This window comes from Xenopus tropicalis, chromosome 10 (assembly GCF_000004195.4).
Source record: "Xenopus tropicalis strain Nigerian chromosome 10, UCB_Xtro_10.0, whole genome shotgun sequence".
Classification (NCBI taxonomy): domain Eukaryota; kingdom Metazoa; phylum Chordata; class Amphibia; order Anura; family Pipidae; genus Xenopus; species Xenopus tropicalis.
In genome coordinates, this window is record NC_030686.2 from 22,069,582 (window position 1) to 22,092,399 (window position 22,818).

Below are 22,818 nucleotides of genomic sequence, written 5' to 3' on the forward strand. Positions count from 1 at the left end.
AATCTGGCCCAATATATGAAATAAAAAGAAACAGGGCGTGCCACTTATAAAAAGAGAACATTTTGATTTGTCAGAATGGCCAATATGTCTGTTTAGCATTGCATATATTTTTTTTCTCTTTTTTTGTATCGGATGTGTGATAATAGAGTAGTTCGGCAGTGCTTCTTGACCGAGTACAGCTCTTTATGGTGGTCTTTCATTATTTTTAAGTACCATAAAGACTTGCTTCCAATTTAAACAAATCTCTGTTTTACTTGAAGACAATACCATTGGGTTTCTATTTAAGACTGATTTATGACAGTTCTGCCTGGGGCATCCTGAAGGATTCCCAACAGACGTAATTCCATCAAATTTATTAACATTTCCTGACAGGAACATTTTTCAAAGCAGATTGATGTGTCAGTTTGTATGTATCTGACCACTTTGAGTATGAACTCCTCTCCAAATCGTTAGTCCCTGAAAATGAGCCCATGCAAGCTAATGGAAGGATTAACAATTCAGAAGATCATTAATCAGTTTTACTGCTTGATTAAAAAAAATACTGATCTAATAAAAAAATTAGCGCACATCTCTAGGGTAGGACATATTTTTCAAATTATAGATGAATTCATAAATTCATTAAGAATTTTGTCTGTCAGTTCACTCAAAGGTTTATAGCACCACCTATGAAACATATTCTTACAGTGCAAATTGGTATTGGGCTATAAGCCCATGGACTCACTGGAGGACCTTACCTCTGGTCGCCAGTACCTAGCACTCCTCCCTGCTGATGCCAAAACAACCAACCCTTCCTACTCTGCAGTGCCCACCCCTCTCACAGCTATTGCACCTCAAGATAGTAGTATAAATAACCCCTTTTCTGAATGGCTCATTACCAGATATTACACTGCTGCTAGGAATGTCTGGACTGATTTAACAGTGATAGATTAGTGTGTTTTTGAAAGGGGATGTTAACCTTTTACCTATAACCAGTGTTGTAAAAGGCCCTAAAAGAGCCCAGTATTTTCTTTGTTCCGGTGTGCAAGGTACTTATGTATGTCAACCCTGAATTTCCCAGCACATATATACATAATATACAATTTTATGCCATTCTTTTATCAATGTTTCTAAGACTTGGACAAACACATTCAAAGTGTTTAATAAACAGGCATTCTCCTGACCACTGCCTTGTTCTCTACCATAAGTAGAAGACGGTAAGCATCTACAAGTTCACGGATTCATTACATGAAATTTGCTTATTTATATTTTCACAAACTTTTCACAAATATTGCAGACAAATAATAATGTCACTTGTTAAAATGCAAAAAGCTTCTCTTACATTTAAGTATCCTCTAAAAAAAACAGTAAGTGCAAACTCAATAGGTCCCCTGCACTTGTGTGATTTTGTGGCAAAACACAACAGTTGCATTGTTGAACAGGAACAGGAAGCAATAGGAAGTATTGCCCATAGGCTATGATCTAGGTACTCCAGCACAAGTTGAAGGCCATTTAGTAGAGGCATTCTCGATAGAATAATAAGAGTAAGGAATGATGGTGTTGCCCAGGCTACAGAGTTTTTTTTCTAGAAAATGACAGTAGTATGAAATTTAATGTACACATACAATGCAAAAACATGTTCTTTTAAACATTCCATTATTGTTCCCTTAGGCTGACGTTAAATATAAGAAGAGATGATGCACACAAAAGAAATCTCCAGTTTGCCAAGTGAACAGTATTTTCCCCCATTTTATGGGTGATTCTGTCTTTACAAAGACAATCGTTTTATAAATTATGCACTGAAAAAAATAAAATGCCACATTTCTTGGTTTAATCACAGTTTGTGTCCAAAATCATGTTCCTCGTTTGTCCCTTAGGAGTGCTGATTGTCCTTTTAACGTCTCATTAGATTGCACGTCATTGGTTCAACAATATTAATCTCCCAATCCTGTAATACTACAACAGTTTTCTATGGACAGCAATTTGGTGAATGTTGATAATGTCTTCTGAAAAAGGGAAGACCATTTCCTGTATACAGCAGTCTCGATGACCACAATGTGCAGCTGTTGATCACATATACTGAAAATAAATCCAGTGGCTGTTTTTGGGTTCAAATCACATTGGAGAAAAGTTGAATCCAGTGAAATAATGTGATAAAATAAGTTTACAGATTATATATTATCAGTAATATGGCCATTGGATACATCACAAAGTTGCAGTTATCAGACTTCAATATGAAGAACAAGGGTCAGCATGATAAGCTTGGGTCTGTCCAAGCCAAATGCTGGCACGTTATCAAGCAGTCCTGGGACCAAACAACAGCAACCTTGCATGAGTGGCTTTAGGTATGTGGCTTGGTAGTTTTGCTTTTGCAAACCACAAGAGTGACCAGAAATGGGATGATGCTTATGGGGGCAAGTATTAAGGCCAACAGAATATGTTCTGGAGGGTCTGCAAGCTCTTGGAATGGTAGAGTACAGTTTATAAAGTAAGTCCTGTGTCCCATCATAATGTAGTTATTGGCTATATTATTTGGGAATGCAAGATTCAAAATTTCAGCCAAGTCCTCTAGGCATATTCTTAAATTACTGTAATGTCTAGGATAGAAAAAAAAAAAACTAGTTATACAGTGTGTGCACACAGTAGTGGAGTATCATCTAATGATGAACCCAGATATATACAGTATGCTACTACAGCACAAATTAGTTCAACAAAGCAGAGAGTCACAAGTTTCACAATCAATGAAACAGTCAACTCTTGGCATTGATCATATTGTCACTATGGTACAATTGTCTGCTAGAAAGAGAACCCAGATTACAATAACATCCTTGATTATGGCCCATTATTACCTAAATGAAAAGCCGCAAAGTAACTGCTGCTCAGTCAGACTTTAAGATAGGCAAAACATAAAAATATTTGGTTTCAGCGGTTTATGCTTTTGCCAAGACTATTTTCTATACATAAACAAGAAATTAAGGCTAGGGGAATGGATTAATGGAAGGGTGTGGGGGGGTCCAGGGATTAAAGCAGCAATATTTGTACATATCAAGGATACAGTAATCCTTATTTTGTTGAAATGTGTTGTTGTATCATATACAATAGTAGCTTTCATTGAGAGAATTATATAAATAAGGCATTTTATACACCAGTTCTTAGTGTTATTGCAGTTGTCTAAATTTGACTGTATTGTTCAAAAACAATTGCATCTAAAAACAACCCATTAAGGCCCCCCTCCTGGGATTGTACAATTCACAGTGTACACAAACAAACCAAGGCCCACATACAACAAGAGCTGCATAACTTCATATCAGGTGATCTCTGAGGGAGCACACAGACTATCACAAAATGGCCGCTCAAGGTAAAAGATGCACAAGGGCATTATTTACTAATATATTCCAGTTTGGTAAGATTCTTTATAGGCCACTAAATATGATATAAACTATGTGCTGGTTAAGTATTCATTCTGAGGGTACAGTTCTCCTTTAAGACAGGGAAGGCCATACCCTCCTGTATTCTAATTCATAAAGAGCATTGTTCCAGATTCTATATTTATTTTATTCTAGACAACATGGGTAATAGGCTGAAAAATGTATAAAGGTGTTATAGTATGCTAGGGTCTTCTTAATTGCACTTTTATTCTAGCCAAAAAAAATTGTATGTTTTAGGTCCATGTCTTGAGGTTTGAAAAAACACTGACACCGTATAATTTAATGTTGAGAGTCATTAATAATATCATGAGTCCAGGGCCGTATTTATAATAAGGCACCTCAGGTGCCTATAAGTTTTTATAAAAAAATGCGCCCAGCCTCCGCCATGGATTGCCATAGGAAATCCAGCAACGGAGCTGTGGGGTCAGGTTGCTCTGCGGAAGTGTGCACGATGTGCGTGATGTCACTTCTGAGACATAGGCGCGCAACCCGACCCCCCAACCTTCCAGCTCCATCGCTGAGCGTGATATCACACGCGCACACACGATGAGCATGATGTCACATGCATGACGTAATGCAGTAAAATAAATTAGCACTAATTTCATATATTGGTGTTCTGAGCCTGACAAGTATATATACTGTATATCAGGGGTCCCCAACCTTACCTTACCATCTTACTCGTGAGTCACAGTGAAATGTAAAAAGACTTGGAGAGCAACACAAGCATCACAAATTAATAGAAGTGCCAAATAAGGGCTAAGATTGGCGATTAGGTAGCCTCTATGCACCCTATCAGCTTACAGGAGGCTTTATTTGGTAGTAAGTATTGTTTTTACTCAACCAAAACTTGCCTCCAAGTCAGGAATTCAAAAATAATTACCTGGTTTGGGGGCAAGGGATTGGTGAGCAATATGTTGCTCACGAGCCACTGGTTGGGGATCACTGCTGTGTATATATATCTCAACAAAACACAAACCCTTTTGATATTTTTACAATGTCTACCTGTTGATATGATGCCATTCACACCAATTATCCGAGTTTACTGTGGACATATTCCTGGTGTAACCAAGCCAACATGACTCTGCAAAATAAAGATGCATTGACTCTGCAGGAAAGAAAATTATAAATAGAAACTTTATTGTTATTATTACTATTATTAGCACATATTTATAAAACATATAGAATTATAAAATACTCTGCAACTGATACAAAAGAGAGCTTACACTTAAGAGTTATAATAATAATCTATGGAATTACACACCTATATACATTCTATAGTATTTTTCAAATAATTGCATAATAATGTCCTTTTTAAGAAAAATCACCAGGTTATAGATACATTAAGCACTGTGCTACCGTTCAGTGGACACCCAATGATAAATTCATCACAAATCTTACCCTTGCCTGGCCTTTAAGCTTGCCCACCCCTTAAACTTGCCCACCCCCTTTAACTTTCCTATATTCATTTAATATGAAACTTCAAAGTGGTTTTGTGTCATAAACCGTAATTCAGAGAATGCAAATATCAGACAGCTATCCCTTGCAACAGCAATGTATACTAGAATGTTGCACAGAATTACAAACAGCTACTGAAATTCTAAACTAGAGAGTTGATAAATAAAAAGCTAAATAATTCAAAATCTCTAAAAAAAAATTGCATAGACCAATTGCATATTGACTAAAAAGTTATATATCATACTAAAAGTTAGTTTAATGCTGAACTACCCCTTTAAAAGTGATCAATGCAAATTACTTTTGTACTCAACAAACACTATATAAGTATGTAGTTAGAACTTCAATGAGATATCACATCAAAATCAAAACTTACGTATGTCCTTAAAAATGTGCTTGGTCTCATTATGAGCAGAATCTGTGAGGTTTTGCTGGACTGCCACTGAACTGGCAACTGTGGAAACAAACTGGCATTAGGAAAAAAAGTGCTTTAAGGAGCTTTAATTTTATTGACTTCTGAATACACTGGGTGGCTGAAGGTCAGGGGCAAACTGACCCTTAAATTAGTCAGCAAATTTTGTTCATTATTCAAGTCAGGAGTTTGAAGGGAGGAACCAGGAGCAGCGGTTTGTGTGGAGATGTAGTCAAGTCAGACTATTTGAGTAGCTGGCCAGCCAATCCAAGGTATATAAATGGAGTTTTCTATAAGGCTGTACCAGAGATAGATACTCCATTTATGAAACCCAGTTCTGCAAGACAAGTGCAAAGTGGTCAGGGACCAGGGGTCATGGGAAAACATGTTTTTTTCAAAATGTGTAAGTAAAAAGAGCTTTTCCAGCAGAATTCTGCATTGAAATCCATTTTTCACAAACACAGATTTTTTATATTTTATTTTGAAATTTCACATGTGGCTAGCCATATTCTTCTTTCCCAGGGTGTTACAGTCCTGTGGCCTGTGCTCTGATAAACTTCAGTCACACTTTACTGCTGAGCTGCAAGTTGGAGTGATATCGAAATGAGCAGCCGATCAGCAGAACAACGGGAAGGTAGCAAGATAGCGGCTCCCAGTTTATATCAGAATAGCACTCAATAATAAGAAATCCAAGTTCGGCTTGGGACTCTTCCAGTTACATGGGAGTAGGAGAAACAATAGGTTATCTGAAAGCAGTTCTTATGTGTAGTGCTGGCTCCTTCTGAAAGCTCAGACTCAGGCACATTGCACTGAGTTGGCCGCTCCTTTGCTCCCAAACCAGGAAGAACTGCTGATTGTAGAATCTATGTGCTGTGGCACTTCAGTCCTTTTATCTACATCTGTGGCACTTAAAGGGTTAAGCTTTTTAAAAAGTAAACATAATTCCAATTGCAATTTTGCAGTATACATACATATTAAAATATAAACATCATCTTCATAATTTTTAATGTAATAATATGGTTTGAAATAGTTACCTAAGCCTGGTCCCCTGTTCTCCTGATGATCTTGCTGACTACTTTGAGACTCAAATAAAATGTAACAGTAGTTGACTGCCTTCTGCCTGCCTTCAGCATGCACCCTCCAAATCCAACAATTCACCGCACATGTTACATAGTTACATAGGGTTGAAAAAAGACCAGAGTCCATCAAGTTCAAGTCCATGCAATTAAACCCAGCACACACAACCTATACTTACCAATCTATACACTCACATACATAAACTATATATACAACCACTAATACTAACTGTAGATATTAGTATCACAATAGCCTTGGATATTTTGCTTGTTCAAAATCTTATCCAGCCCCCTCTTAAAGGCATTAACAGAATCTGCCATTACCACATCTCTAGGAAGGGCATTCCACCGTGAAAAACCACCTACGCTGCTTCAAATGGAAGCTCCGTTCCTCTAATCTAAAGGGGGGCCTCTGGTGCTTTGATCGTTTTTATGAGAAAAAAGAACACCCCCAATCTGCCTATAATCCCCTCTAAGGTACTTGTACAGAGTAATCATGTCCCCTCGCAAGCGCCTCTTTTCCAGAGAAAACAACCCCAACCTCGACAGTCTAACCTCATAGCTTAAATCTTCCATCCCCTTAAAGAGTGCCTCTGCACTCTCTCCAGCTCATTATTATCCTTCTTAAGGACTGGAGCCCAAAACTGCACTGCATACTCAAGGTGAGACCTTTTTTATACAAGACAGCACTTTATTTGCTTTAGTAGCAACAGAATGACACTGCCTGGAATTAGACAACTTGTTATCTACAAAAACCCCTGGATCCTTCTCCATTAAGGAAACCCCCAACAAACTACCATTCAGGAGATAGTTTGCGTTTATATTATTTCTACCAAAGTGCATAACTTTGCACTTGTCAACATTTTCCAGTTTGCTGCCCAGTTTTCTAATTTTGTCAAATCGCTCTGCAAAGCAGCAGCATCCTGCATGGAACTTATAGTTTTGCACAATTTAGTGTCATCAGCAAAAATAGAAACATTACTCTCTATGCCCACCTCCAGGTCATTAATAAACAAGTTAAAAAGTAAAGGACCAAGGACTGACCCCTGCGGTACTCCACTAACCACACTGGTCCAATAAGAAAATGTTCCATTTACCATCACTCTCTATCCAATTACAAATATTATGTTCTAGGCCAATATTCCTCAATTTGATCATTAACCTTCTGTGATGTCAATAAGGAAAGGAACATTGCAGTGTAATGCATTGCGGGTTATGTAGTTCCTGCATGCTGACTGTAAGCTGTGGAGAAGTTGTTATGATTTATAACATTGTCAGGATTTGTTGGAAATCAAACCCTGGACTTCGTGATGAACTATGATTGCACTAGAGGCACAAGAGGCTCTTTGAGCAGGGCTTGGTCAATTGCCCTGATGTACATTCAGCAACTCTACCTGCTCCCCTCTTGTCTCCACCCATCTCGATGATTGCATGTGTTGCTAGTCTTGTAATTAGCAGCTTTTATAAATCTGCTCCTGGCAACTCCCAGTACTCGATCATCGTTCCTGCTGAGTCTGATCTAGCTGCCATCCTGATTCCTGACATCCTATGATTCAGTGATCCATGGTTCCCTAGCTCCCTGCCTGTGCCCTGCCTGGTTCTTCACTTTTGATCTCCTGTCCCCACCTGGTACTTGTCTTCTCTGGATTCCCTGGTTTGATCTTCAGCCTGTTTACTCGACCTTGTTTGCCTGCTACCTGCCACTGAACTCAGCCTGCCTTACGGACCTTGCCCTGCCAGCCCTGACCAACTTGCCTGTTTATGGACTCTGTTTATCTTGCCTCATCACAGGCCTGTATATTGACACTTATTTTTGTTCTGTTTGGTTTCTATTAAATGCCTTTGCTTCACCTCATTTGGCCTTCACAATCCATCCAGTCATTTAAGGGTGTTTCTGGGGGTTTCTCTGCACATAGGCTCCAACTTGCTGGTCACTCACCAGAGGCCAGTCTTGACAAGGTTTGTCAAGCCAGGATTTCAGATGATTCAGAAAGAGAAGAACTGTTTTGCAGCTGGATTTCAGCTTGTAAAAATGTTATTTTTACAGTGACAGGTAAATTAAGGATTTCTGTGTTGTCTGTGGCTTTTTAACAAATTTTGGTTCAGAAGCCAGAGTTTCCCTTAAAGCAGATTTGCACAACATGTACTGTGGGATTATGGTATATCACCTACAGCCATAAAATTTCAGGGTGTAATGGGAACTTTTCAACAGGACATGTTTGCTGGAGATTTTTTAAAAATAAATTTGCTCCATTGAATTGGTGGAAGTCATTAGCTAACCACCTAGAACAAGAAATCCTTCTCGCAGTTAGCCAACTTTTAACAGCTGTTGTTCGCACTGAGGAAAATATTATTATGTTGTGTGATCGTTCTATCAGAGATATGTAAAAACTGGAAAACTTGGATTCAGTTTTTATTCATATACGAACTGCGTTCTGAAAGTCACAAAAACAAAAAACAAAAAGCCACGAAAACCTTTCTGGCTTTGATGCCTTCCTTGTCTGGCTTTGGAAGCCTTCCATAGGACTCAATGGTACTTTTTTTTTGTGGAAATTTAATGAAAACCACTAAAAACTTGTGGAATTTTAACAAACTTTTTGCATACATTCCGAAATGTTCTATAAGTTAAAAAAAGTTAGAAAAAAGACTAAATTATCTCAAAATTGATTAGTAGGGCCCCTAAATGTGTTCTTTGTGAATATACAAACTTTGTGGGCTCAGCTTACTTTTTGTGGCTTTTTCCACACACAAAATGCAGGCAATGTGTTTATTTTGCAGTAGCTGTAGTGATAGCCATTACAATGCTGTATAGGTTGGTAATTTTATGTATATTGAGCATCAACTGTTTGCAAGTTGCAGCCCATTCATATTTTAAGGTGTATTATCTGTTTATCAAAGTAGATCTGGAAGATGCCCCATAAGATCTATGGCGTAGGGGACCTCCTTCCTACTGTGTCTCATACCACATGGCACTTAATCTCTGTGTATTTATACTTGTTTATTGTATTTATTATAACACTTGTCCTCCTTGTGGGTAATTGTGTATATTGTAAGACTGTACAGCGCTGTGTATCCTTGTAGTGCTTTATAAATAAAGTTATGCATACATATAAGATGATTGTTAACTGCAAGCTTGGAGGTGTTTTTCAAAAAAAATTATACAAACTGCTTAATTAAGCAACTGTAGTTGCTTGGCATAGAAAGGCCCATTTTGGTTTTGACATAATATGTATTTTCCAGAAATATATATATATTTCTGTGGGTGACCTTACTTTTTCTGCTTTTTCATCATAATTTGCAAGGAAGTGCACAAGATGATGCTGCCATGACAATTTGTATGCACTACTTTCCTAATTCTTTGCAAATTGGGCATCTAATTGTCCACAAGACTCTATTTATATTAATGATGTTCAGAAATTTCAAAAAAATGACAAAAGTACATTACCTGTATTGGATTTACCAGCATGTGTACATATGGTTTCTTGTGGTCTTGTGATCTCCTGATCTCCTGATCTCCTGTTGTTTAACACATGCTGATTTTTTAGGGTGATACTTTGAGAATCTGGCAGTGTGCTACAAGTTTACATAAAACTATATATGTTTGGCACTGGTGTGCTTTGGAAACATTGGGCTTTCAAAATAATTTGTATTTCTGCACATAAATTAAATTTATTTCTGATATGGTTCTCTATAAAAACCTTGTTTTTTGGGTAAGTAAAAATACACAAAAATGTATACAGAATTTGGAAAGATTTTATAATGGGGCTTTTAATTTACTTTGGCTCAAACAGAAAATGCTGGTAAGGTAAAAGCGCACAAAATGTTTAGGTAGTTAAAACAATAGAACTGTTGGCAGTGGAAGGGTTAGAATAATGTTAAACCATTACGGTTTCAAGAAATGGAAAAAGATTATGTATCAACCAGTGTGGTTAAATACAGACATAAGGAAGTTAATAGGAAGGAAGAGGAAAGCATTTAATAAACGTCAGAGAGGACATATTCATCTTTTAGGACCTATAAATACTACTAGTGTTGTAAAGCAGCAATCGAGTAGGCAAAAATAGAACACAAGAAAATGATTACTCCACGTGCAAAAACTAATTGCCAAAAAGTGTTAAATATATCAGTAATTTGCACACTGAAAGTGTGGTTCCATTAGAAACTGAAAATATATTTGTTACAGGGGAAACTGAATATGCCAGCTGCATTTAAATTTCATTTCCCAGTATATGCAATAGAAGAGCTAACATTACAGGGCCTACCCTGTAGTAGTTCAGACAGCTTAGCTGAAACCAACTGTCAGTGGTTGACACAGAATATGGTAGTGAATTTCAACATGGTCCAGTGGTCTGATGATTTACTTGTATTGCACATATTCACAAGTTCTGTTCTACTAATGTCCTTGCATTTGATATAGGTACTCCATATTAGTCATGGTTAAAACACCTATGTAGTAAATGCCCTAGGTTGCTGATTATGCAGATGGACTCCCTTTCCCTTTATACATTTTAATCTAGTATGCTAACAATGGATTGGAGTATTGGTAGTATAATTCCAATATTTGCAAAAAAATTATCTTATCCTGGTAGTTACCTGTAATACCTGTAGTAGACCTGTAATCTTATCACAAGATTAGATTCTGGAGAAAGGCATTTTACGATTTAATCAGCATGGCTTTATGAAGGAGAGATCATGTCAAACTAATTTTTTTCATGATGAAGTAAGTCCATCAATGTGGAATTCTCTAGCTGAAGCTGTTCTAGTGACAGAAATAGTACATAGATAGTTTCAAAACCTGTTTGGATGCCATTTTGGAAAATGATAAAATGCAGTATTACCGAAATTAACTTGAAAAACCACCTTTTTTTTAAGCAAGGAGTTTTCCCCCCTTCCAGATTAAAGCCAAGCTGCAGTACCACATAAGAATGTCTTCACTTTTCCTATACGGGCATGGGATCCCTTATCTGGAAACCCATTATTCAGAAAGTTCTGAATTATGGAAAGGCCATATCCCATAGACTCCATTATAAGCAAATAATTCTAATTAAAAATGATTTCCCTTTTCTCTGTAATTTAATAATCTACACAAGACATCAGGTTCATGTAAAACTTAAAAAGATACTGGCACCAGAAATAAAACTTTTTTTTTACATCTATTATAAAATTGTCTTTGCATGCTGTTTATAATTTTGCCTTAAACATATTTGCCTGATGCTTTTACATTATCTATCTGACCCCCCATGTTTCTCTATGTGGGGGCTGCCATATTTGTGCAGCAGTATTAAATGCTATGACTGACAGGTTGAGAAAGGAGTCAGGTTTGCAAAACAGTCAGGTAAGAAACTTCAGGTAACAATTGCTTACAAGAAAAGCCATAATAGTGAAAAAAAATCAGCATGATCTATAGTTAAGTTTTTATTTTTATATTTTCATGTAAAACAGTACAAAACTATAGTACTATGAAAAAGGAAAAAAGAAAGGAGGTGTCTAACATCTGTTTTGGATAAACCAGCATTCTCAACATTTGCTGTGCACTTGGGGAAGCATGCTTCACAATTGTGGTTGTCAGGGAATGGTTTGATCTCGGTCTTACCCCACGGGATATATGGCCTTGATTATTCTGCAGTGGCTGCTGTTTTTAGTAGTGCCAGCCATGGGCCCCAGACGGCAGTGAATTTACCCGGACACCCTCTGGATGCAAGGGAAGGACCTTATTTATAACTTTTTAGTTAAGCATCAGTGGCTCTATGTGACCCATCAGACACAATTGCCGGGGAACAAATTTTGTTTGTATAAATTCTAGAATATCCTTCTAATACCTTTGAATTTGAGGGCATTCCCAGAATACATGATATATAGTTCCCACATCCACTCCCCATTTGTAGCATGTGTCTGGGATGCCCCATTATATCTTAGCTAATCTATAAGGAGTCAAGTATACTCTGTGAAGAAACTTTAGCTGAATGGGCCTTTCCCTGTTGGACATTTTGAGCTTGGGTACTTAGTCCAAGGCTCCCCCTCTATTGCAGGAATCTGTTATGCCCACTTCAAACAAAGACTTTCCAGGTAAGTGTCTAGGGGTTTCTGAAGAATGGCATATATTAGAGTATTAGCTTTTAATAATCTGGACTTTCAAAGGTAAGTGTACTTTGGGATATATCTATAGCTCTAGTAGGGAACTGGGCCTGAAAGGCATATCTTAGCCGGATACACCTGAATAACATTTAAAGTGGCAGCTGGTGTTCCACTTTTAACTCTTGGAAGGGTTTCAACTGTCCCCCATGGGCTATTTTTCCAAGGTATTTAATGCCCAAGGAGGCCCATAGACCGGCCTCTGACAGTCTCAGAAAATTAGTGAGTTAGTTGTTACCCCATAAGGGTGAGCCAGGGGACCAGATATCCGGCCTTGGGTAATATCTTTTCAGGTACAAGGTAAAAGTTTGTATGACTGTATTTATACTGGTGGTGGTTGGAAAGATTAAGTACCAACCTTGGTAGAGGTGGTTTGCACATGCTGCCTCCACAATGAGTGCCTGGTTATTAATATCCGGTGCTAACCACCAATGTGCATACACAAATTGGGAGGCATGATAATAAAGCATAAAATTTGGCAGTGCCAACCCCCCTTTCATGGTTGGAGATTGCAGGGTAGCTAGACTCTAGATTCTGGGTGTCTGTCCCGCCCATATAAATGCAGGTGTTAACTTTGCTTGAACCAGCTTTTCGTTAGGTAGATTGGGGCATTATGAAATTTATATAAGGACTTAGAGGTAGAAAAATAGTGGTTTTATCCCAATTCACCCTCAAACCTGCATAATCCCTGCTACCACCTGTAGCAGCTTATTGAGGGATGTGCCAGGGTCTGCTAAATACACCAGTATGTCATTGGCGTATAAGGAGACCTTCTCCTCTAGTCTTCCCACTTTCAGATCAACTATATGAGGGTCTCTCTGAATCAGGATGGCCAGTGGTTCTATTGCCAGGACATAAAGCAGGGGTGACAATGGGCACCCCTGCCTGGTGCCCCTGAGTAGTTCAGAGGACTCCGATAAATAAGAGTTAACCTGGACCTTTGCAGTTGGTGACCCATCCAATAAACTTCCTCTAAACCAAAGATTTTATCTATTGATATTGGTGTATCTAAAAAGATCATTTGCTCATCATTCAGTTTAGGGAATGAGATGTTGGCCAAAATATCTCCTGGAGGTCTATTTGGGTCACTTTTGAAGTTATATATAAATGCTTTTAATATTTTACAAATGCATTGGCTATGGCCTGGTGGTCAAGTAATTCCTCGCCTGTGGTTAGTCTAGGGATGGCAGTGAGCTGGTGGGGCTCTTAAGCATTCATTAGGGCTAGGTCTATGCAGGAAAGTGGGGATGTTGCAATCGTATAGCAGGAGTATTGTCGTGTATTTGGGTGCTTACCTCTCCATATATCCTGCAAGCCCACTCCATTCATCCAGTTGTATGAAGCTTAGGTTTCATGTGGAAGTGGGCAAAGTCTGTCCAGTGAACGATTGAGGACCGAATTAAAAATTGGCTACCAACATTAATATTTTGTTTAGAAGGCTAATATTGAATGGGGGTGGTATGTAGACATTCATTATGATTAAACAGTGACCAAGCAGTTGACACTTCAGAACTATGTATTGGCTTTTCTGGTCTGTTACCAATTCCTGTATCGTCAGGCCTATGGTTTTCCTGGCTAGTATTGCTACCCCTCTCAAATGAGTAGAATAATCAGCATGATAAAGAGTGCCAACCCATTTCTGCCTTAGAGCTCTAACTTTTTGTCCCACCATATAAATAAATGCAGCAGACATTCCAGGACACTATTTGGATTTGTCTGTGTTTCAGCATGGTTATTTTATACTAATAATAACTGGCCCAGAGACCAATAGACACTTCCCAGGGTACCATCCCTTTTCACCTTTGACTGATGTACACATGCCCATAGTTCAGAAGTAGGACATTGAAAGGAGAAAAGCAGTCAAAAAAGATTGATCTTGTATTCTCATCCTGGCAGCATACATCATGGCATATTTGATTCCCCATTCTTGCAATCTGCAACATGCCTTGAGGAAAGTCCCCCTCTTCTTCTGGACGGTCAGTGAGTAGTATATGGAGACTTTAATGTTCTGGTACATGATGTCATCCTTTTCCCTGGCAGCTCTGAGTGCAGAATATCTGTCTCTAGTCCAACAGCTTCAGGATGAGCGGACATGGGTGCACCCAGTGGTGGTCGTCTAGCTGGTATCTGATAGGCTCTTTCAACAACGAAATGTTGGGAAAAGGTAGTAGCTCCAAGCCAGTGTTCCAAGAAATATTAAGCCCTTCACAGCCCTCTGGTAGGCCAACAGTTCTTAGATTGGATCTTATGTTGTGATTTTCCAGGTCGTTCAGGTTCATCATAGCTTGGTGGTCTCTTTGCAGTTGTTGTACCTGTTGGGCAAGCGGGTGCGCATCTTCTTCCAATGGATTTTTGTTGGTAAATTGGTTGAATTACAGGATTTGATCAGGAGTGTGGCGCTACGGCACAGCATGTCTTCTCAGCTAGGCATCCCGGCCACGCCCCCTCCCTATAGGTAACTTTTAATGTACATTAATATTTTGAAGAGTAGTTTTTTGGTGTCAGTATCACTTTAACCAAAAAGGTTATAATCTTGTGCATACAAATATCCTGGCTTACATCACTGCTATGCAACAGAAAATGAGAAAACGTGATCTACTCCAAACTGCAAAACATCATATGTTTAGAAGACACGGGTCTTCTAAACAATTTGGTGTCCAGTATGCATAGGGTTACAAAACAAGTGGCCTGTTGAGGTTTTGCATATTTTAAAGTTTTACTTTGGTAATTGTGCCCTTCATAATATGAAAGTGACCTTTTATTTAAGTAGGGACCCCAAAATAAATTTTGCAGATGGCCCCCCACCCAAGGTAGCTTCAGTGTAGTTGTGTAGCTGAAGTCAGTGGGTCTCCCTGGTACAGTTAGACCTTCCTGTGGGCCTGATATTTATGCCACTCCAACCTCCAAACCTCATATAACTAAGTTCTTAATCCCAGGCCCACTATCTACACATCCCATCACTGTAAATTAGTAATGTTATATTTCAGTTTTATAAACTTTAAAATGTGCAAGAATCAATTCTTTGTAACCATGGGCCCCTTGAGCTCCCTGGGTCTGATCCAGTTACATTCCCTTCACCACATCTAGCAACAGCCCTGAGCCGTGCCTTTATTTATATAAGGTGCTCCTGTTTGATTGTTAGCTGCTAGATAAGAAGTGTGCTTTTCCTGTATTAAAGCAGAGTGCATTCTGTCACGTAAGATAACAAAGAGCAAAATTTGGAAGAGGAAATTCCATTGGTTCCTAAAGGGTGCATATTCTAAAAACATGTCTTGCTGCAGGGAATACTAACCAATAGCTAATGTATAGTTCACTACAGTGAGCGTACAGATAAAAAAGTAGTAGCTTTTAAGTACCAGGTTAGCAATTAGGATGCATTCCACTGTAGCTTTATACTAATGCCTGAGGCAGAAAATATGGTAAAAATGGCTGATGTTCTGGATGTAAATGCTCTTTAATACATTTTATTGCAATGTTACAGCCCATTAATAATGTAAAAAATATAGCAGAATGTGGTTCAGTGAGGGAACTAATTAACAGTGAAGCAATATTGCACTTAAGCTCTGTGCTCATGTGCGCTCACACACATAGGGACACGCAACAAATATAGAATCAATGCAATGGTTGCTTTATGATTACTTGGGGGGCTATTTCTATTTCAACTTGTATGCAGTTCTAATGAGTGTTGGACAGTTTTTAGCGCTAGTAATTAATCCACTTTAGGCTCAAATTCCTACATTAATGTAAAGCAATAAAGATTTAAGATGGATCTCAGGCTACTGTTGCATTGCTGTCTAAAAACATAGCCAGTATCATAGAATTGTAAAACTGCTGCTTTGGAAAGGAAGAGATGGGCCATACTACTAAGTTACCAGAAACCTCCATCCAAGGGGCCCCAATGATTGTCCCACTGGTCACCTGGGAGGTAGGTCCTGCCAACAAGTAGAATGGTCTCACAATGGGAAAAAAACCATCCCATGCCCCTAATCCTTCCCACAGCTATGATCTGCCAAACACTACCTGCACGCCCCACCCCCTTTTATGTGTCTTTCCATCTCAGGGGCCCCTGACAACAGTTCCCCCCACCCCCCACAGGAAAGGGCATCCACTCACACATTTCTACCTAAGTAAAAGTGACCCTTTTAAAAATATATATAAGGTTATTAGTGTTTACACTGTGAGTGTGCAACTGACCATAGCTATAATAATCACATTTTGTGATTGTTCATCACAGTTTGTAAATACATTTGTAAGAACACATAAGATATATCATGTGTCTAATTAGGTGTCAAACTAGTAATAAATCACTTTTATTATAAGAATAATTAGTAAAAATTAGCCATAAATTAGTAGGTGCTGCTTTGCAAAGCGTTCCTTCAAGATCTTGCCCCTTAACAGGTATATTATTATTGTTATATTTTGCTGACTAAGAAACCCCAAACTGTATGTAATCTGATGCTTTTCTACTGAAATATTTGTGGTTCCTAAGGGAACTCTGTTCCCGAAAAATAATTTCTTGTTGGAACAGGTTCCCTCCTGTTCCAGATTACTTTCACCAACAGAAAAGCCTTATAGATTGTGGGAAACAAGAGAGGTGAACCACTGGGGCCGGATGTTTAGCTAATATGCACCTATTGACATAGGTCCAAACCCAGTTACTGAGCAAACTGTCAGACCTGTGTTGGTTCAGAGAAAGAATGCAAATTTTCTTCAAGCACCAATTACAAGAAATTAAAGGGAAACTCCGGTTTTCCAAACCAAAATGTGTTAACACAGCACTGAAACTCCTAATACTGTGTACCTAGCACTGTAACCTGTTATTGAAAAAGTGTGAACAAATAACATTTTTATATGCTGAAATCTGGCTGCAAACCAGTTCTTCTCTTTCTGCATCATTTGAAATCCTGGCAGGGGAGTAGGGACTGATGTTACTGATCTTACAAATTGTAACAACCTCAGCTTACAGACAGCATCCGGGAACTACATAACCCACAATCCCTTGCACTGTGATGTTTCATACCTTAACATTATGTATGCAGGGAATTGTGGGATTTGAAGGATGCAGGCTGAGGACAGTCACCTACTGTTTCATTTTATGAGATTCAAAGTAGTCAGCCAGATCAGCAGGAGAATAGGGGGCCAGGCTTAGGGGACTGTTCTAAACCATAATATTATATTAAAAATCATGAAAAGGGCTGCATATTTTTAATTAATGTATATTGCAAATTTGCTTGAAATTATGTTTACTTTTCAAAAAAATTTAGTTGTGTTTGGGTGGAGTTCCCCTTTAAATAAATATTTTGTGCTGCTACAGGCATAATTCAATGTGTATTCAAAGACTTCAGTTAATTATTTAATTTAGAGTTTGAAACTCTGGCCCTCAAGTGCCCCCTGTGTTGTTTTCTCAACATATCTTTTCATGAGCACAAGGGGTCTATGCAATGAATGACTCACATCCACCAGTGAAAATGCCATTCTGCTCTCCTGTGAAGATATCTGATGAACGTGTTGTGAAGAAAATAATGAGTTGGGATAGATGTCCTGAGCCTAGCTAAAGCCTCATAATTCAGTTGTAGATTTTCAGCGCTGATCTATTGGAATTTTATATAGGGCTCATTTAAAAACACAAGTACAAGTTAAAGCAATAGTTTGGATCAAAAACTGAACATGTATTGAAGCTATTTAAGGGCATTTGCACACATATGTACTCCAAGCATAGGGTGGCTATGCCAATACACCAGTCTGGTGTGCTCTGAATAATAGCTGGTAAGTGTTAGAGAATCCTGAAGCAGATGTCCTGGACATAGCAAAAAAAAAAAAAAAGATTTTACTCTAAGGCCAAAATGTTTCAGAATGATATAATTTTGTTCAATTCAAAAATCAGGAATAACGTATTCATGCCAGGTTGAATTTCTTTTAACGGCCAACTATGGAAAAGTAGCTGCTTGTTTCTGGACAACAGGATATGAGGATCCAATTAATGTAGGAGTATAGACGTTTTACCCTGTAGCTTATACCTGCCATTGACCATTCAAGTCTTTTAGGTGAGTATTTAAAACAGCAGACTCTTCTAGTGCGAGCCCCATGTGCTTATTGAACCTTGTTTCTGAACAGTTACGGGGGTATTAGTACCTTCTCTTGTGCAGATATGGGGCCTGTTATCCAGAATACTCGGGAACCAGGGGTTTTCCAGATAAGGGGTCTTTTTGTAATTTTGATCACCATACCTTAAATATACTAAAAAATTATTTAAACGTTAAATAAACCCAATAGGGTTGTTTTACTTTAAATAAGGATTTATTATATCTTAGTGGGGATCAAGTACAATGTATTGCTTTATTATTACAGAGAGAAAGAAATACATTTTTTTTAAATTTTAATTATTTGATTAAAATGGAGTCTTTGGGAGATGGCCCTCATGTAATTCAGAGCTTTCTGGATAACAGATCCTCATACCTGTACAAATAAATGCAAATATATGTATTACCCTAAAGAAGAGAGGGGTTGCCTTAGTTTGTTAATTTAGGTTGAAAAAAAAGATCTTGATCCGTCAATCAATTTTCCCCTTACCTCCTAGCATTAAAGGCCCACATTACCTAACATTATTTCAGCATAGCCCCTCACCAAAATACACTGTTATGTATTATAATGCTATCACTGACCAAAGGAAATCGCTATACATAAATGAAAACCGAAAAACTCTAGAGGGGTCCTAATTTAAATACATCAAAGTCTATAAATATGCAAATTGCTTACTGGCACTTGAAAGCAATGTAAATCATATGTAGAGTGGAAAATGGGCAAAAAAAAGTTGTTTTGGCTTTGTAAATAGTATCATATATGACTTTTTCCCCAAAGTGTGTCTGATTTCATGTGCAACATGGATCTTTCTGTCTATCCCGTGCTTTTTTCTAAATATGTTTCCAACATTTATTCCTCTTATTTTCTTCACAAACTGCCTTTTTTGAAACAACGTCTCAATTTTCCACTACTTTATAAAAGCCTGACCTCTTTTTATTTGCTATTAGAGAATGGAGTTTTCACAGAAGACCCCGGGGTCTGAGTTTGCTGTAATGGCACACACTGCAACAGCCAAAGGAAACCACAGAGTTTTGCCGCAGGCCTATCAGTTCAGCTTCCCTCTGATTGCTTTGGCTTGAGAGCAAAGAGAGGCTGCTCCACAAGGGGATGACCAGCTCAGCTGTAGCACTAGAGAGACCTCTGCAGCTCAGCATATGAAAAGTATTAGTTGCTTTAAAGGGACCCTTTCATAGAGTATTCCTTGTGCTTTGTAGGAAATGTTCCTAGCAAACGTTAACAGCATTAAATCAGCCCCTCTTCAGATACTAGAACACCTAGCCCTGATCCTCTAGATTCTGTCTACTTCTAACATACAAATAATAAACAAATCGGTATGTCTCAGCACAAGGGCTGTCAATTATTCCAAGAACTATGAAAAAGGTCACTTTCCTATTTTAAGACCTGCTAAATAGTTTCCAGGAACCATGAAGGACCACACCTTGGGTTAGGGTATGAGACACTAACCCCCATAATTAAAGGCACTAAGTTTGCCCAGTAGCAGTAACCCTGTTAATTGGTTACTATGGGTTACTGCTCCTGTGCAAACTTAGTGCTGAATCCCAAAGGCTGAGCCTGTAATACCAGTACAGAATGTGGGATGGCCCTCAAGGCTCAATGTGCATATTAGAATCATATTCCCAACAGTGCTAAGATTAATAGGAGCCTCAGCTCCTTGCTTGCGAGTATAGCTGGATGTAGAACTATAACTTCACAACAGTGCCAGGAATCGTATTTGCGAGCCCCAGCTCCTTGCTTGTGAGTATAACTGGATGTAAAACTATAACGCATAACAGTGCCAGAAATTGTATAAGCGAGCCCCAACTCCTAGATTGCGAGTATAGCTGGATGCAGAACTATAATGCACAACAGCACCAGGAAAAGTATTAGCATGCCCCATCTCCTTGCTTGTGAGTATAGCAGGATGCAGAACTATAACTTACAACAGTGTCAGAAAGGCAGGGGGCTAGGGGCATCTCTAAGAATAATGAGAGTGGAGGAATGGTAAGCCGGGCCACTTCATACACAATAGAGGAGAAACAGGACTAATGGGTAAGAGAGTAGAGGAGTCAGGAGGCTAGCCAGATCATATACAAGCAGAGTACCAGTGATAAAATGGGACCAGGTCATAACCAATAAACTAGACAATGCAGTACCCAGGGGTCAACACAAATGAAAGTCAGACAAGCCAAGGGCAAATACTAACTGATAGATGGAACTCACTGACTGATAGAAATAAGCTTCCCACAACACCTCAACTCCAACGCACAAAACCTGTTTGCTCAGGCAATAAACATAAGACAAAGTATCTCCCAGTGCACTGGCTCTTTCCATACAAGTGCTGGATAACATATAATAAAAATGCTACTTAATTGCTGACATAAATTATCAGCCAATACCAGACAACAATTCAATTTAAAGGATTCGGTTAAAAACAACATTTACAGCACACACAACAATATATCAAGGGAATAAAAGAGGTGAATAAATATATAAACCTAAACTCATATCTGTTTTAAGTGTAGGCTAGACCATTTGGGAATAGTCCATTTGGTCCTCCCTGGTTCATAATGGGAATTTATGGCACACATTGCAGGGCCTGCCCCATTATACCTTCCGTCCAACAGCCAAAAAACTTTGGGGATCTGACGCCCTACATTTGCACAGCAAAACAATAGCAAGATGATAATTAACCTCCCAGAATGTTCAGCAGATATTCCTATAACTGAGGCGGAGAGGAAATAGACCCTGCAGCTAGAAGTCATTAAAGGAGAAGGAAAGTTATCTTGTCATTTTACTGCCAATAGATTTGCCACATTAGTGCCACCTAGAATAATATATTTATTCTGCAGGAACCATTGCCTTACCTGAGTACCTAAGCTTTTGAAGCTTTCTCCATTGGCTTAAGATAGCAGCTGCTATTTTAAGTAGTTTCATGCCTGCAGTCTACCTGTTATAGCATTTAAGTCTTTCTCACATAAGGAGACCATAAGAAAGAAGACCACCAGAACATTTCAATTTAGTGTATACCTAGCATCATGTTTTTTATGAAAGTACTCCAAAAAAGAAATGTCCTGCATGGAACCTATTATTTTTTTTTATACAGTACATGCAATGTCAACATCAAGACCATTCATGAGTAAATTAAAAAGCAACAGACCATGGAGAGACTTAAGTTATTCCAATAACAACATTGGTCCAACTAAAAACATTCCATTTATCACCACTCCTTGTAATCTTAAGTACAAATAGCATGTTCAAGTCCAATATTCCTTGATTTAATTGCTAAAAATGGCTTGCATTATCAAATGCTTTAGAAATATTTTAACAAATCACATCCACCGCATGCTCACCTCATAATTAGATTTATTTCATGGGATATTTTGTGCATACAAGGTTGCTAATATTTATTTATAATGTGATTTGTAATGTAATGTAGCTTTCTACCAGAGATGTCAATTTAACATACTTATAGTTCCCTGGAGCCAACCAGTCACCTACAGTATACTTCATCAACTGGTTCTTAATTAGCACAAACAGTAGAAAAGGGTTAGCAAACCCTCCTGCATTTTTTACTATGCTTTATACTGTATGTATGGTTTACAAATCTTTCTCCCACCCAGTACCCGCCAACTTTTTGTATTATGGGTTTTAACTGGCTGTGAAAGTTCTTATTTGCCTTTATTGGACCTGTATTGGCTTTCCTCTTAGCTGTTCCCTTGTTTAGAAATTTATATTTTGCCTTGTGATTTTATTTTTCTTTCTGTACTTAGGTGTTTTACCTATAGGTGTCTCTGTGAACTTGGGGCACATATACCATGAAATTGCCTTTGACTACTAATGGTCTTTTTATGTTATGGAGGGTGAGTGCCTTTGACATGGTTTTTTTTTGTGCTGCAAGGAATTAAAGGAACAGTTCAGTGTAAAAATGAAACTGGGTAAAATAGATAGACTGCACAAAATGAAAAATATTTATAAAATATCGTTGGTTAAGCATAAATATAATCTATAAAGGCTGGAGTAAAAGGATGTCTGACATAATAGCCAGGACACTACTTCCTGCTTTCAGCTCTCTAACCTCTTAGTTAGTCAGTGACTTTAGGGGAGGCCATATGGGACATAACTGTTCAGTTAATTTGTAAGCAAGCAGGTCAGAGTTAATAGCAAACTAACTGAACTAAATGTCCCATGTGGTCCCTCTCAAATCACTAATTGGTTACTGGTTACCTACTGCTAACAGCTTAGAGAGCAGTAAAGGAGGAAG

General features: G+C 38.3%; 1 protein-coding gene across 2 annotated transcripts in view; it reads right to left on the reverse strand.

The window, feature by feature from the left end:
- Positions 1-1,122: 1,122 nt before the first annotated feature.
- The window catches only part of ramp2 (receptor activity modifying protein 2), a 32,371-nt gene continuing 10,675 nt past the window's right edge, over positions 1,123-22,818 (reverse strand). Inside the window, exons 2-4 of one of the 2 annotated variants that reach the window (XM_031894744.1) lie at positions 5,233-5,310; positions 4,407-4,485; positions 1,123-2,573 (exon numbers count right to left, since the gene is read on the reverse strand). In XM_031894744.1, the coding sequence (XP_031750604.1) occupies positions 2,318-2,573; positions 4,407-4,485; positions 5,233-5,310 (413 nt within the window). In that variant the 3' untranslated portion in view covers positions 1,123-2,317. Of the gene's footprint in view, positions 2,574-4,406; positions 4,510-5,232; positions 5,311-22,818 lie in introns of both variants that reach the window. The other variant, XM_002932503.5, reaches the window with a different exon arrangement.